This window comes from Rhinatrema bivittatum, chromosome 2, assembly GCF_901001135.1.
Source record: "Rhinatrema bivittatum chromosome 2, aRhiBiv1.1, whole genome shotgun sequence".
In the NCBI taxonomy this organism is placed as follows: domain Eukaryota; kingdom Metazoa; phylum Chordata; class Amphibia; order Gymnophiona; family Rhinatrematidae; genus Rhinatrema; species Rhinatrema bivittatum.
In genome coordinates, this window is record NC_042616.1 from 215,926,872 (window position 1) to 215,944,694 (window position 17,823).

General features: G+C 41.6%; 1 protein-coding gene across 3 annotated transcripts in view; it reads left to right on the forward strand.

The window, feature by feature from the left end:
• Positions 1–4,331, forward strand: part of SNX10 (sorting nexin 10) — a 141,172-nt gene extending 136,841 nt beyond the window's left edge. For all 3 annotated transcript variants that reach the window (XM_029589157.1, XM_029589156.1, XM_029589158.1), the window contains exon 7: positions 307–4,331. In XM_029589157.1, the coding sequence (XP_029445017.1) occupies positions 307–385 (79 nt within the window). In that variant the 3' untranslated portion in view covers positions 386–4,331. The remainder of the gene's footprint in view (positions 1–306) is intronic.
• The last annotated feature ends 13,492 nt before the right edge of the window (positions 4,332–17,823 follow it).

The window sequence follows — 17,823 nt, forward strand, 5'->3', positions numbered from 1 at the left end:
TGTGACAGCTCATCACAGAAGTCTCCACACACACCTCCACACTGAATTAATGAATGCAGTAGAAATTCAATTATCTGCATTCTGATTATGTGAATTTCATTTAGTCAGACTTGAATTATTTGCGTTTAAATTATCTAGCTAAAAAAAAAAAATCCAACTGCACTCCAAATGGCTAATTAAAAGTCCAAATTTCCTGTGTCTCTTTGTGACTGGAGATAATTAAAGTTCTCCTCTGTTACTCAGGCTTTGAGTGTGTTGTGAAAACCAATTTCCTCACTTCATATTTTTTTTTTTTTCCTCGTGCAGTTCATCCTCTAGGCTCGGACACAGTAGCGACAGTAACATACCCCACGGATGCACAAGTACGATTCAAGGAGACCCCTGAAGATGTTTTTTTTTTTATAGGCTGACTGTTCTAGAGCAGAGGACAGGCACTGAATTTTATCCTTTGTCAGGAATACCGTAGCATGTCATACTTGTAAACAGTTGGCTCTATGCGACCGTTTTGCTTGCTGCATCTTCACCATATTAAATGTGCCATGTGATGAGGTTTTTCCTGTGTGTGTTGTGATGACTGCAGTACACAGATTAGAATTCTCGTTTAAAGTTGTGGTTTGATAACTTCTGGGGGGTCCCCTTATTATGAGCACTGCATAGCAACTTCCAAAACTAGTTAAGAGTACAATGATGAGCAGAGCACCTGATTTCACAGATTAGTGTATTGTCTGGCCTGCTGTATTTGCCTTGCGCCTGAGGAAGGGCTGTGTGCTGTACATGGTTTATAAGCTTCAGCTGTCGTGTTTGCCAAGTCAGTCATAGTCATGATGACATAAATCACAGTACACCCAGGCAAATGTGGATGGTACCCTGTAGTCTGTTTCTGATTCATCAAACCAAGTAATAATTTGTCATACATTATCAAACTACCACAATGTCATTGTAATACTTACATTTTTCTGAAGATATTCTTTAAACAAAACAAGTGCATTCCAACGAACTTTATTTACAAGCATGTAATTGATTGCATGAACCATGTGTTTAATCTTTTTAAGAAGAATATACCATTGGATGGCAATTTCTGATTGTTATGCAATGTTACAATAGTGAATAATAAGAGATGGATATTGCCCAAGCGGTCTGCAGCATTCTGCCCATAGTGACAGCTCTTTCATATTCATTTTACTGGACTATGATGAGCCTCTTCCTCTTCAGTCAGACAGGGCCAGTTGCCTTATATACTTAAGAGCATCATCTTCACTGGCCACATGCATTTCACACACATTGGTGACCCTCTGTATTTTTTTTCTTTGTTTATATTTCAATCCAGCATGATCTATGCCTGTTAAAGAATAGGAGATGGGAGTCCCTCTGCAGTGCAGCTGCCATTGCTATACCAACATCCCACTGCAGTGTTGGTCCTTTGGTTTGTCAGCAGAATTCATTGATGTAATATTGAGCCTAGTACTGAGCCATTTCTATCTATTTAATTTCAGTCTGATCTGCAGCCTGTTTCCTACTTATGTGAAGTGCAGCTTTTTTTTTTTTTATGAATTAAGTTATATGGTTCCTTTTTTCAAGGTGCTTTAAAACTATCACAGTTCTTCTCAGAACTAACTCAAAAACAGTAGCATTGTCTCTAGTGGGGTCATTAACCAACCCCCCCCTCCCCAATATTGTACAGGTTCTCAATCTCAGCCGAAAAAGGGACCAGCCTCAATTTATAACTAAGACACTGCACTTGGATCTTGGTGAAAAGACCCATAGGTGACATTTCCTCTGATCCTCCTTTCTTTCAACTTCATAGTGTGACTCTGACAATCTGTTCCTTGTCAAAGGCAGGTGGCTTATAGTAAAATACCCATTCTTACAAAAAAGGCTGCTGAAAAAAGTACATACTTTGATAAGCTTTAAAGGCTTGCAGATCAATTTTATTTTAAAAACGTTTAATGAGTTTATACGTAGTTCCATTACAGAGATAGAAGTTTGTCTATTTATCACTTTCCATAACTGATACCATTCCCCAGTCTACTCATCTCTAGTTCCATACGTTCTCTCTCTCTCTATACCTAAATCTTGCATCAAATATTCCTTTACATATATGTATTATTAAAGGAAGGCAAAAATGTACTTCTAGTCAAAATGGAGTATCACTGAAACCTGTAAAAGGTTTTTCTCATTTAAATCACATCTATGCTATATATGCCATCTTCAAATCTGCTGAAGTAGGAGAGGGCTACCTCTGCCTGAACTCCTATGAAAGGGTAGACCTTTCTCTTCCAAGGTAAGCGCAGGTTAAGGATGTATCTACTGCACCTTCAAAAGGCATTTGCTTTCTCTGACCCTTAAGCTGATAGGAATGCTTCATACTCACACATTTAAATATAGAGACTTCTGGTGTTTGCAAATTCACATATTTGCACAACTTTAGCCTGGAAGTTATAAATTTGAAACGATTCATAGTTTTAGTTTCAGGAGGAACTCTTTATTGCAACTTTTAAAGAGGACGCAGCCCTCTTCAAAGGGTTTTAGATCTTTCTTAAACAAAAAGACAAAACACTACTCTTTCAAAAGATTAAGTCTCCTTCGATTTGACTCAATTGTTACGACTTTGGTTTTTATTATTATATTTCAGAAAGGTATAACAAAAGAAAAATCTTTTCTTTTAGGTGAGAGTATGCTCTAGATCAGGGCTTCCCAAACTTGTCCTGGGGACCCTACACCCAGTCAAGTTTTCAGGATATCCACGATGAATATGCATGAGATAAAACTGCATATACCGAGTCTCCATGATATGCATATTCATTGAAGAAATCCTGAAAACCTGACTGGCTGAAGGATCCCCAGGACAGGATGGGAAGCCCTGCTCTAGAATAAGAGTCACAATATGAGGCTTCAAGTGGGTAAACTCCAGCACTAACATTAGAAAATATATCTTCATGGAAGGGCCTCCTAGGGTTGCAAGTGGAGGCAAAAACAATAATTCAAGAAAGCCTGGACTAAGCTCAGATGTGAAGACATGAAGGGAAAGACCAAGATCAACTGGGATGTAATGGCCCTACAGATGTCTCTGCCATCAGCTTCTATTTTCTCACTTCTATGGAATAAAGGCATGCACTTTTGACAGTCATGTCCAATTTCTAAAACTTTCTTTCCATTCCTTAGCTGGTCATGCTGTGCTTTCATAAATACATGGGGTAACCTGCACAGTACAGTAGTTGTGCTGTATAAGTTATCCCATGTAACCCCAATGTAGATCAAATTCCCACATGGAACTCACCTCCAGTGGGAATGGGATCTGCTTGACAAGATGCACATAAAATCACTACTAGGCAGACTAGCTGGACCTTTTGCTCTTTATCTACCATCATTTACTATATTACTATGTAATATTTTCCATATGGCACTGTACTATCCACATGGACTTTAGCACAGTTTAGCCATGCCCACTTCAGTGAGAAGCTTTCATAAGCCTCAAACTCTAGTATTGTCTTTAAGGGGGAAAAAAAGGATCATAATTTTGCTTCTTTTTGAAAAGTCAATGGATTTATTACAAAAAAATATAATTCTAGTACTGCTGATCTAAATTTTTTTTTTTTTGGAGCTGGACACTGGTTTTGCAAGATGTTGTTGTTTCTCCTGAACTGTAGTAAGAATATAATTTGTTTAATTTTTTTAAATCATCTCCCATCATTATTAAGTCACAAGGAGCTGTTGCTCCTTGTGACTTTGGGCAAGTCACTTTACCCTCCATTGCCTCAGGTACAAAAAAACTTAGATTGTAAGCCCTCTGGAGATAGAGAAATACCTACAGTACCTGAATGTAAACTGGTATGATATCTCAATTGAGATCGAACGTCGGTATATAAAAATAAATAAATAAATAGTGCTGTTATGGGATCAATACAAGGTCAGCATAGTACTAAACAATCTATACACCTATTCAGAACAGCCCCATGGTCCATTGAGAGAAAACAGTCTTGGTGCTTTTCATGCCCTTCTGGTTTATTCCCCTATTTGTGTGTGCTTGTACTTGTCGTCTCCTGTTTCTAAATTTGTGCACTTTAAAAACTGGGCCAGGTAGTCTATGAGGAATGTGAATGATTATCTGAAATGTATAAATCAGACTTTCTTCTTTAAATTTTCTCTATTATACTATTTAATTTTACAAGTATTTTGTATAGTACCTGTAATGTTATTTCTGTTCTTAAATAGTGTGTAAACTCAGGTTCATCAAACTTTTGTTGTCTCTGTTTAAACATATTGCTCTGAGATTTGCACAACTGTTATTTCCTGAAAGTATAGTTACTTTTTAATTAAAAGATACAAGCTTGTACGTTCTTAGTTATTTGCACCAAACGGTGGGGTAAAGTTACTGTAGTGAATTTATATTCCTAATACCATATTAAAGAATATTATTATATAACAAATACTGAGCACATTTTAGACTTGAAATGTATATTAAGGTCATTATGTCAATATCTCAGAACAAACCTGTGATGATGCAGTGCAGGTACTAAAATGCCTTTCATATTTATATTAATACAGAAAAACTGACAAACTACAGGTAAAAACATTTGAAATGATCAATTTGGTATAACTGATGGTGCATATTACACACAAAAGTATTTATCAGGGCCTGATTCACTGAAGGCTTTTCTCCCATTTGCTGTTGGGTAAGGCATGCCCTTAATTCTTATTTTACTATAAATTATTATATAGATTTAACCCCTGTGTTAAGAAAAATTTGACAATTATGTACACAAGTGACATGGATAATTATATGTACACAGGACAATGCAGCATTCCCTTTCGATGTTGCACACAGCCAAACATAACCGAGGGAAATGATGAAGGAAAATAAGGCCTTTTTATTTTGATATAAATGAAATATAAACTTGATGTTGGTAATTTTCTACTGTTGACTAATTATGTTAGTATAATTAAGAAATGGCTGTGTGAGTATATAAATCTTGTTTTGTCTTCATGCTTCTGGACAGGGTTGCAGTCCAGAGTCTAATGCAGCTTTTTCTATCAGCTTTTCAAATCAAAGTAAATCTTAGCCTCCTTAAAAAGTTTATTGCCGACAGTGCATACCTGCTCGAACATTAGATTACGCCACATTTTATACAGATGAGACTGTAGGTACAAGTGCTGCGGCTCGCAGCTATGATTTAAAGAAGCTCAGGGGCGCAACAGGTCGCCATAAGTTTTATAAAGTGGTCCGAGAGACAGTAGTTCTCTCCCCCTCCCGCTTGTGAAGGTGCGGGTCCGGCCGTCAGAGGCGCTGCCTGGGTACCCACCAAACTCCCCAAACCAGCGACCAAGCGCCCCCACGTTAGTCTTCTATCCTATAGGAAGTGTTAATTAAAAACCCAGTTATAGAGCAAAGCTGGTAGGAGGTTTATGCAAGTTCCACGCTTTAAAAAAAAGAAATTCCCTTTACCACCGCGCATTTCTGTACAAACGAAAAATTTAGCACGTGTTGGTTTTTAAGTATGGAGGGATTACTTCGCGATGCCGTTGCTCTCGGAGTTGGGGGGAGGAGCTGAGGATTTAATGAAGAAAAACTGTAGGCAAGTACACTGACTATATTAACTACTATACACACACATTAAAGACACTCCAGTTAAAATGCAATAAATAGTTTATTCTGACGATTTATTTTTCCTGCAAGAATTCACTCGGGTTAACATAGTTCATCTAACAATCACGTACTAATAATCCATAGTGCTAGAACTTTTCCTTACAGGTTTCTCTCTCCTAAAGAGAGATGAGGTCATTAATAATTACTTTCACTATGTATCTAAGTATCACCAACCTATCTACCCTCGCCAAGTACACTTTTAAATGCAACAGTTGTGTGCAAATTAAATTAAAAAAAAAAAAGCAGCTTAAAATTTAGTCTAAAGTAGTCCTTCAAAACATCTGGTTTTAAAACATTGGCAAAGAGAAAAAAAAAAAGTTTATTAGATCACATATTGCCCGCTATTTTTCCTTGGTCGCTCGGTCACGCTTTCTTTTGTGGCCGATGATGCTGAGGGGGGTGTCTTCTAGATCTTTGCTGGTCCTGGCTCAGCTCGCCTATTGAGCTGCTCTATAACCCTTCGCAGGGCTCTTGCCCATCGCCAAACGTGAAGCAAAACCAAACTCGTGTCCAACTGATCTTCCGCCAAGAGTCACACTTTCTTTCTTCGTCTGCCTCGGTGAAAGTACTGTTTTAATACTGTGGGATAAACTAAAAATAACATTGAACAACTTTCCCCACGCTTACTTCTATAACGTTCACCAGCGCTTTATTTCTCGGGACAGTGATATTCCCTTTTTAGCTTCCACTATTCCTTCTGTTTGTATTTTCCAGTGCAATCTTTAAAGTTCTATTTTACATTTCAGAACCAGACCCTACCTCCGTCCACACAAAAACTCGCCTCTCCCGCTTTACGAATTCTTTCAGGAACAGCTCGGTGCACTGCTAGCTGTACAGTCATTTTATACCCTCGTTGGATGGTATCAGCATCTAGATTGGCTAAACTCATGCTCTTAATTGTAAAACAGTAGCTAATTGGTTGTATGCCTGAACAAATTTTCCCCTCTGCTGTTACCTGCTGATTGACAGCCTGTTTCGACCAATAAAATTAATTCCCTCTGAGCTCTCAGAAGTTGACATCAACCACAAATAAGATACTTTTTATTACTCAAAACTTCATGCATTTTTTGGTAATTCTGATTCCCGACCACCCATAAAGTAGCCACATTTTCCGATTCCTCTCCTCTTCTACTTTCACCTTGTCAGAATTTTAAGCAGGGACTTTTAATCATTTTCTAAAGCTTTAAGAGCGAGGTGCCGACCTTAAACGTCTCGGGCTCCTAATGCACAAATTCTACATCTCAAATTATTATTTTTAAGTTTACCTGAGAGCAATCGCCCGCAGAAAAATAGGGGAGTATTTGTCTCCTTAAATGTCAACTGTTTTGTCCCATAGCATAGAATAAAACAGCTCAGGCAACTCCTTAAAATTAACAAATAATCTCAGATCCGAAAACACTCCCGTTGTCCACATTAAACCCTCACCTCTAACTGTCTAGGGGAGGGGGGGGGGGTCATTTTATTGGAATTTAAATATTAAAATAAAAATGAATTGCTATGGGGCTCTGTTAAAAGCAAAACATATATATATACAGGGCAGGTCCAGTCTTCCAGACGGGCCCTTCCCCTGCGTCTCTAGCAGCTTCCCGCACCAAATCGCAGCCCGTTTTGTCTATTTTTTTTTTTTCCTACAGCGAGCGACCCCCACAATCCACAGCGCTCTGCGGGCCAAGGTGAGATCCCGTCCGCTTTAACCCTTGCCGGCCCAGACTGACGGCCTAGTCCCTGGCCCCGGGAGCTCCTGCACGCCCGGACACAACCCCCGTAGCCGGCACTAAAAACTCTTTCTCCTGGCAACAGATGACGTCCGCCCATTACTTGCTCCTCAAGACTCCCCGTGGCGAGGGAGATTTAAAGGGGCCATGCCCTTTAACCTTGCCCGACTCTTGCCTCTCTGTTGCCAGTACGTGCACCGCTTAACACTCCTCCCAGCCCCATCTTCCCGTCTTTCTTTCACGCGACCTTCAGCCAGTAACCGGTTCCGCCATCCTCGGACCTCTAAAAGGGACAGAAAATTAAGTACAAACACACAAGAACAGTAATCTAGCCTCTGGCTACACTTGCCTTTTAAATGTTTTTGTTTTTTTTTTAACTCTTGCTTTTAATCCTTACCTCCAGACTTGCTTTCTCTCTGCTTCTCCTCCCCACACCCCACTTGCAATAGTTTTTCCACAGCAGCAGGAGCACTTGGAGGAGGCGTGGGGTCCCGGCGCGAGCGCGCCTCCCACGCATGCGCCACAGCGACGCGCGGGCGCTCTGCCTGCAGCCTTGCTGTCAAGAGGGATAACCGGGGCGGCCTTGGCCCGGTAACCTATAGCAACCAAGCTAGTAACCAATGGCAACCGTAGAAAGGGGGAAGGAAACCAGTCAGTGATTGCCAGCAGCATCATTTGTTCTATGGGCAAATCTAAATGAAATACTATAATTGAATAGAAACAGAAAAGATAGTCTGCAAGGAAAGAATTGTTAAAAAATATTTTTATATCTTGACAGTAGCCTACTTCACAGACAAAAGATAATATAATCAATCAAAAAATTTAGAAAAATCTTTATGTTTCATGCAGAATACAATTTCTGTTGCCAGGTATTTATTATGTAAAACTCGATATTTATTCCGCTACACACAGGTTTTGCAACATCTTTTGTAAGCATAACAATGACAGCCGATGTCCTCCTTTAAGATATCACATGCATGCATATATACTAATAGATATGTATGTCGGTTCTACAACTTTACTTTCCAACCTAGTTACGAAATAAACCGTTGAAGGCTCCTAATAAATCCTGTAGTACAAAAATATACATGAAAATCATTATTTTACTGGCAACCAGACATACTGCACCAGTGAATCGTGTTGTAAGGGTCTGAAGCTTCACACACAAGGAGGCACTGCAGCACGCTGCACCAGACTCCTGCCTTTCCTAGCAGCGACCAGCAGGGGGCGTCTGAGGTTACGAATCTGATAACCTTTTCTTTTCAGCTCCTTTTTTTTCCCGGCAGAAACAGAGTTGCCTTTTTCCTTACCTTTATAAGCCTTCCAAATATTTCTTTTAATTTTTTTTTAAAACCCCCCCCCCCCATTCTCTTTCTATACCCTATAATGTTAAATCTCTCTGTATGGGCATATGGCTCTAGTTCGTATCTGTGATGAACTGTGACAGTACCTGTATGGGTTGCATCGTACTAGACCTCTTGATGGCACATGTAAACCTGCATCCTTTAACGATGGTTGATCTTTAATGTCATGCATCTGAAATGTTAGCTTTTTTTTTTTTTTACCTATAAAATCAGTGTAGGGGTGATGAAAGAAGTTAGACTATCCAGCCTGTTCTAAAGAGCACTTGCACATTTGCCCAGGTTGATTTCTTCAGAGGCAGAGTTGCCACCCACTTCACCCCAAGTCAACCAACAGGCTGAGTCAGTCCTGATTTTTCTTCATTTCAAGTATGAATTTGTAGTTCCAATTTTCCCATTGATATCTCTAAGAAAATCATGCATACAAAACCAGGACTGGATGAGCCTGTTCAGTTGACCTGGGGTGAGGTGGCAACCTAATTAGGGCAAGAAAAAGTACTCATCACTGTCCTTAAAAAAAAAAATGCCATTCAGTGTGCAGAGGAATCGCTGAGTACTTGAATTAATTTTTTTCCTCTTCCTTTTAAACATGAAAGCAATTACAGAAAAGTGCAAATTTAACGTCTGACATTTTAACATTTCCTCCGTGGCAGGCAAGCAGCCTCAGCTTCAAGGGGCCTATTTTTTTCTCTGCAGAAACGACAAGAGCCGAAAAGGCTCTGTGTGTCAGGAAGCAATGTAAGACACAATCTGGGCGGGAAACGCACAATGAATCGGGAAGGATTTGTGTAATTAATTGACCAGTCTCAACCTGTTATCGTGATGTAAGGAATTTGGAACTCATTAATTTGGGCCCTGACAGATTTCATATTAGGGCTGGCAAATATGGATTGAGCCTCTTATTCATTGTAGCAGCTGGAATTTCTGCGACAGTGAGGATTAGTGAAGAAGACCTATTGCCAGAGTCAAGCTGCCTCTTTGTAATCAGACGGTCTGCTCTGTATTAAAGGATAATGGGGAAAAAAGGGGAGGAGGGGAAGGATGTGTCACCCTGTGCTAAGAAAGCACCAAGGTTTTGCACGCTTTGCTGGTCCCTGCAAGCAATGGAATAAAACGGGTTTTAGAGTGACTTGAACAACAGTAATTATGAATATAAAATGTGGCTGCTATACAACCACCTTTTGACAAAGCAAAGGAAGAAAATACTACTTTCCCCCCCTTCCCCATACTGCTGTACCCTGCAACAAGAATAATAAGCAGGGCCCCGGGCCGCAAAATCTACCTGTTCTCGTGGAATGCCCACCTACTTGCAGAATTACCATAGGAGAGCGGGGAGCTGAGTCGTGCCTGATCAGGATGCTGCCGCCACTGCCATACCTCTTCCTGGTTCGATGTCGATGCTCCCTTTCTAGTGCGATGCCAAAGACCACTTCCTGGTCCAACCCTCGTATGTGTTTTGATCATTTGGCAGGAGGCGAGGCCGCACTTCGAGTACCGTATGCAGTTCTGGTCGTCACATCTCAAAAAAAGATATAATTGCACTGGAAAAGGTACAGAAAAGGGCGAGCAAAATGATAAAGGGGATGGAACAGCTCCCCTATGAGGAAAGGCTAAAGAGGTTTGGGCTGTTCAGCTTGGAGAAGAGACGGCTGAGGGGGGGGATATGATAGAGGTCTACAAAGTCATGAGTAGAAAAGAACGGGTAAATGTAAATTGGTTATTTACTCTTTCAAAAAAATACAAAGACTAAGTGACACTCCGTGAAAGTAAGTAGCACATTCAAAACAAATCAGAGAAAATTATTTTTCACTCAACATATAATTAAGCTCTAGAATTCATTGCCAGAGAATGTGGTAGAGACAGTTAGTGTAGATGGGTTTCAAAAAGGTTTGGACAAGTTATTAACCAAGTAGACTTAAGGAATAGTCATTACTTATCACAGCATGTTGGCAGTATATGATCTATTTACTGTTTGCGATTTTGCCAGGTTCTTGTGGGCTGGTTTGGCCACTGTTGGAAACAGGACACTGGGCTTGATGGACCCCTGGTCCGACCCAGTATGGCAAATTCTTATGTTCAAGAGGAGGAGGAGAGTGACAGCATGTTGGGTTGCAAGCTTCTCCTTCTCTGCCGGCTGGACCTGACTGCTGCTTTCAACCACAGGACTGTACAGTGTCCCCTGGTTGAAAGCAGCAATCAGGACCGGCTGGCAGAGGAGGAGGAGCTTGCGGCTCGATGTGCTGCCACTCTCCTCTTCCTCCTCCTCCTCCTTGCAGTGACCAGCGCTGGGGGTGGGGAAGAGGAACTAAGGGAGAGTTAGAGGCCAGAGGTTGGGGGAGGGGATGGAATAAGAAATGATGGGGTAGGGAGATTTTGCAAACAGAGAGAGGCTGTGGAGATAAGGAAAGAAAGGGGGTGGGGTGATTGTGTGTGTCAACAAAGAGGATGGGGATAAGAGAAAAAGGGAATGGGATGTGTAAAAGGGGAAAGGTGGGGGATAAAGGAAATAGGAGATGAGGTGTGTTGGGATTGTGTCAAACAGGATAGGGTGGTGATAAGTTGGAGGAGTTGTGGGGAAAAAGGCTGAGGGGAGTCTGTATGACTAGGGGAGATGGGGATTATGTGACAAGTGACTGGGGTTATGGAGGGTGTGTGTGATAATAGCACTGGGGAAGCAGGATTTGTGTACAAATGGAACTGGAGAAGGATGGATGTGTGTGTGTGTGTGTGTGGGGGGGGGGGGTATATGTATAGGCAATAAAAGAAATGGGATTGGAGAGAGAGAGGTACTGACCGGGGTTTGGGATCTGTGGGGGGCTGGAGCCAAGATAGGGACACTTTCTTCTTCTCTCTGTGGATCTGTCTCCCCTTTTCCTCTCCATCACCCTCCATCCCTCATACCCAATATTTCTTCCTTCCTTCCTTCTCCATCCCTATGCTTTCCTCCCTACTCCATCCCATACCAATCTTCCCTCCTCTTCCATCCCATCCCCCACCCTCCCTTTTTGCCACCTTCCCAATCCTCCCTCTTCCTTCCATTCCTTCCCTTTTTTTTTTATCCTCCCTGCCTCCCCCATCTTCTCCTCCCTATGTGCTACCATCCCTTATCCCTCTACAACTCCCACCTGAGATCCCTTCTTCATTTCCCCCTCCTCTGGGATTCCCTCCCTTACCATTTTCAGATCCCTTGCCCTCCTTTCTCTCCATTACCATTCACTAAGATCCCTTTTCTTCTAATAAAGAATCAAATGAAATAGCTGGACACAGAAATGTCAGAAAATGACTATTTTTATACATTAAAAAAAAATACATTATGCAAAATTGCCACAGAATCGCCACAGAATCTTGACAAATCTGCTGCAGGAGACTGGATGCTCTGATAATAAGGTACACTCTCATTACAGTATAATGGCCTTTTCTTGGCCATTATTGTATTTGTATGATAATTTTATCACTTGTATGATTAGTGACGGCAAAAGTGGACAAAATGTATGATATTTTTGTTATAAAGCAGTGTGGCTGCGCCGTGTTAGTCCTCTTGAATAAATTTAAATAAAGGTTGTATAAAAAAATATATAAGGTGATACCTTTTTTATTGAACTATCTGAAACATTTGATTAGCTTTCGAGACCTAATGTTCTCTTCCACAGTATTAGCTCTCGAAAGTTAGTCAATAAATGTATTAAGTTAATCAGGTAAAAAGATATCACCTTATATAATTTTTCTTTTTATTTGTTAACCTTTATTTCCATTCAGTTTGTGTTTTGTATGTCACCTTGCCTCGCTCATAAAAGTGGCAATCAAAGTTGCTGCCTTCAAAGTTTGCTAGAGGGAGAAAACGTCTCTCCCCAATCGAAGGGGGCCGATGCAATAAATATGCGCAGAAAGCAGGCGCTGAACAGTCAGCACCTGCTTTCTTAGGGCGCCATGCAATATTTAAATTAGGGGGGCGATTTGCTTGTGTCCCCCTAGCTCCTCCTTGCTAACGAGAACCCAATCGGCGTCGGCGGTCCACCGGGTAGGAAAACCGACGCATAGCCAGGGGATTCAGGAAAAGGACGCTTGTCATTCGAGCGTCTGTTTCCTGCACCCGACTGCCAGTGTTTTGGGGGGGGGGGGGTTCTATTTTTAACTTTATTTAATTTTGTTTTTCCTCCTACTTAATATCACAACGATATTAAGTATGAGGCAGTACAGAAATGGGACAGAACAAAGGTAATTTTAAAAAAGATTTATTTGAGTAAATGGACTTCACACGTGTAAACAGGCTTTTGAAAATTGCCGCGGTATGTGTTACTTTTACGCACATAAGTCCTTTGAAAATTCGCTCCTAAGCTTGAACTCAGATATGTTGGCCTTTGATCCATCCATGGCAGTTCCTGTGGAGGAGCAGGGCAGGGACTGGTTACAGTCAGCTGCTCAGAAGAGATTAGGCTAAGGCTGCTTGTTAGGCACTTACAAAATAAATCCATGCTGACCACTTTGAGAAAACTAGCAAGGAGGTTCCCTGTCTCTCCGACTGTTCAAAATATGACAAACCTTTGCCAGCTGTTGACCTTAGCCAAGGAGCCCCTCTCAGGATCACTGCAGCCACAGCTAGAAAAAAAATCGGAGAGAAATTTGTGTAGCCGCACCCATCCCAATTACAGGGGAAGGAGTGGCAGGAGCCCTGTTTAAGGGGTCTTGTAGACATTGAAAAGGATGCTCAGTGGCAGAGAACTCAGAGCTCCTGTACACACCAGGCTGGTGTTCCCAATAGCTTGCATTTATGGTTGAGGTAGACTAGTTGCAGATTTTAAAACAGAAAGAAAATACAGTCTATACTGTTTCTAAAATTGCTGAGTAGATGCCACTGCTTTTACCATCTCCTCTGAACTAAGGTGCCAGCCTCTCTACTGAGAGTTCTGCATTGAGCCTTCAAGGTCACAGGGAAAATCCTTTTGTTTAGGGCAGAAGCAATTCTGTCTGTTCCCAGCCTGCAGAGATAAATCCAAAAAAGTGCTACCATGCCAATACTCAGGGGCTTCTTTACACAAAAACATGCATGCTGGCACCTCAGGTGTGCCAGTGACAAGATGCCTCCTACTTACAATTCTCATTTGAGAGTCCTGCTGGAAGGAGAGTGTAATAAAAAATTTGGACTCTCTGAACAGCCTCCTGATTCCTCAGGAATCCTTACTGATGGTGGTTCTCAGCCTCTAGAAATTCTCTTGGAGCTTAGTACAACCCCTTCAGGACTGAAACAACCTCCCAGCCAGGGGTGGAGATAGTCATACTATTTCTCTGGGCTAGGGTAAATGATTTAATTAAGTTATCATAATAAAAAACTAGATGATGACAGAAAAGATCAATTGACCCATCCAGTTTGCCCATTTATTGTTGTCTAGCCTGCAAAGGAAATATCCCAGCTTTCATCGTCTTTCAACCTCTTGAACAGATGTGCATATCAAATATTTTAGTGCACACCAACCATAAAGCCCAGCATAGTCCAAGGAGCCACCAACACAAGCCATGCTCAGACATCCAGTCTCTTATGCCCCTATGCTCAAGATAGAGCTTCACCATCACCAACCTGCCGCACTGACCTTGTCAGTTTTATTTATGTAAGGGGACCCCAAAATCTGCCCCTTACTAGCAGCATTTCCCTTGATTGGAATGGCAATTTTGACCTCAACAGGTCATCCTGCCAGCAGTGAGTCAGAGATCTCCATCCAGACCTGGCCCCTGTGCGTGAGGTCAATCTATTGTAGGTATGTTATTGTAGAGTGCCATTCCCCATTGAGAATGGTTTGTGCTCTAATATAACTCCTGTGCCCATATGACATAGGAAGAGTTGAGACTCTCACAGAGACTACTTGGTGGAAGAGTATAGGTATTTGTAATAGTTTACCTTCTTTCTAACCTACTGAGTCTATCAAGTAAAGGTCAAAACCCAAACATCAGACTGGCATCCTATAACCCTTGGAGTCCTTTTCCACTCTTTTATTTAATATTTATCCATCCAGTCTGAAGCCTACTTGCCAAACAACTATTGCTGATGCATTTGATTTTGTTGGCCATTGTTTATGCACCATCTGTGAATGGATGCATATTAACAAATTAGTCCTTAACTTTGGAAAGACAAACATAATGGTGTTAAGTAGATTACCTTCTGATGATTTTCCTACATCTTTCCAGTCTGAGAACTGTACAATAAAATGCTCATCTATAATAAGGAACTTGGGGGTACAACTTGAGTGACATTTATCATTGAAAGAGCAAATAAAACCTGTAACCAACAAGCACCTTCATTAAGCTATGTGCATTGAGAGGTCTAAAACCATTCCTTATATCGAATGATTTTCGTAATTTCTAAATCAGACTGTTGCAACTTACTTTATGTAGGTTTGACAGCATATTTATTTACAGTACTTAAAATCCGCCTATAATGAATCATGCTAAGTGAAGTATTAAAATAGTACAACACAGCAAACAATACATCAAAACAATATCATCATCAAAACATCATTAAAACTATTAAAAATACAAATAAAACAAAATTAGGTTAATCCATCCAGTTAAAAAAGCGTCTTCAAACAAAATTGCTTTTAAACTTTTACAAAAAACTCCAAGGTCAGAAATGACCTTAAGGTCATCTGTTAAAGCATTCCATAACTTTGGGCCAATCGATAAGATGAGCATACATGTAAAAATGTTTACAAGCAGTACAGAACGCAGCTGCAAGGCTGCTTACAGGAACTAAACTATCTGACCATATTACTCCTGGTTTACGCTCCTTACTCTGGTTCTCCATACAATAGAGGATTCAATTCAAGATCATAACACTAATTCATTGTTCATTAAGTAGTGACATTCCAGTATGCGTAAGCTCACTTCTCAAGATATTTAAACTTCAGTGCACTTTGAGATTGGCTAGTTGTAATCTGTTGGACATTCTTCCTATTCGACATGCACTTCTCACAGAAACCAGAGAAAAGATTTTTGTTTTTGTGGCAAGCCCCATATTATAGAACAATTTACTGGCCGAGAATCACAATGTTTAATATTACACCACCTTCAGGAAACAAGTGAAAGCTTTTTATTTTAAGCAGGCCATTAACAATGGGATGTGTTAGTTCATGCAATTACTTTTTTGTTGATATATTTTTTTGCAGTATTGTTTTTTTTATGTTATTCATAGGTTTGTAGTATGTTCTTTTAATCTTTTTTTTTACTTTATATGTATTTTATTGTGTATGGAAATTGTAACCTGCCAAGTACTTTAGATTGTGCAGGTTAAAAACAGAAAAAATGAATAAAGAAAATAAATAGAAAAAAATCTTATTTTGGAACACCTTACTCAAGTGTCCAGTCTGGTTATTTGTCACTTGTACAATGAAAGACTTAAGAGACTGAAAGATTTTCAACTGGCGTCTTGGACCTTGGAGGTCATTCCTCCTTCCTAATTGGAGAATCCACCCCCAGGGCTGTTGAGAATTTCTGAGCACTTATCCCCAGGACTGAGTGTGACTCCTGCCTTCTAAGCAAACACTAGAAAAGAGGCTGTAATTGTGGATTTAGCAATCACCATCCTTGTCCATTTCCTGTCTCAAATCATCAACTAAGGACACTAGAGAAGTCTCTATACTGTGCGTGCTTTGGGCAAAAACCTGATGGAAAGGAATCTAACAATGCTCCCCTCCCTCCACATCGAAAAAGACCTGCAACTGAAGCACAATAACCTGTTCAATCATCTTACCCGAAAAGTTTTCTGGGATGTTGTCATCAAGTGAAGTTTTCTTCAGGTTTGGGCGGACTATGGCTTTTCTGAACATCTTGCTAACTGACTTACAGGCCGATACAGTAAAGCGCGGCCGCAGTTACCCCGTTTCTAACCCGCTGTGTACTCACAATTTTGCCGCGTAAGTCTAACTCGCGATTCACTATCTGTTTTTACCGATCCTTACCGCTTCTTTAACTCGACGCGTATCCCTTTCCGCCCGCGGCATGTATATGTATGTAAACGATCCGATTAGCTATTCCCTCCCATATAGTAAAGTGCGCCCCGACTCTCGCCTTTTTAACCTGCTATCTTGCTGCGTCTTTAACCTACTAATTTATCGCCTACCCTGACCCTTGCGTTAGTGTGGTGAACTTAGCCGCCCAGTCCCAAACCAACCTAATCCACAGAAAAAAAAATGCTTCTCGCACTTAACCGCCCAATCCCAAACCAACCCAATCCACAGAAAAAAAAATGCTTCTCGCACTTAGCCGCCCAGTCCCAAACCAAACCAACCCAATCCAAGCCCCAGCAGAGAGAGACGAAATTTAGCCGCCCAGTCACAAACCAACCCAATCCACAGAAAAAAAATGCTTTTCGCACTTAGCCGCCCAGTCCCGAACCTAACCAACCCAATCAATGCCCCAGCAGAGAGATACGAAATTTCACAGTCCCAAACTTTCCCCCAGCCCCCGCTCACCTGCCCTGGCCGCGGCCACGCAAGCCCCCAGTAGCAGCTGTAGAAGTAGAAGGGCAGCGAGAGAGAGAGGTTTCAGCAGCCCCGCCGGCGAAGGTGAATACGTGCACGCCTGTAGGTCCAATATGGGCGCTCAAGGCAGTGAAGGCGCATACGTACACGCCGTGACCTCTGACGTTCAGCCGGTCACTGCATGTGCGCATGCGCCTTCGCTGCCTTGAGCGCCCATATTGGACCTACAGGCGTGCACGTATTCATCTTCACCGGCGGGGCTGCTGAAGCCGCTCTCTGTCGCCACCCTTCTACTGCTGCTGCTGGGGGCTTGCATGGCCGCGGCCAGGGCAGGTGAGCGGGGGCTGGGGGAAAGTTTGGGACTGTGAAATTTCATCTCTCTCTGCTGGGGCTTGGATTGGGTTGGTTTGGAACTGTGAAATTTCGTCTCTCTCTGCTGGGGCTTGGATTGGGTTGGGTTGGAACTGTGAAATTTCATCTCTCTCTGCTGGGGCTTGGATTGGGTTGGTTTGGAACTGTGAAATTTCGTCTCTCTCTGCTGGGGCTTGGATTGGGTTGGGTTGGTTTGGTTTGGGACTGGGCGGCTAAGTGCGATAAGCATTTTTTTTCTGTGGATTGGGTTGGTTTGGGACTGT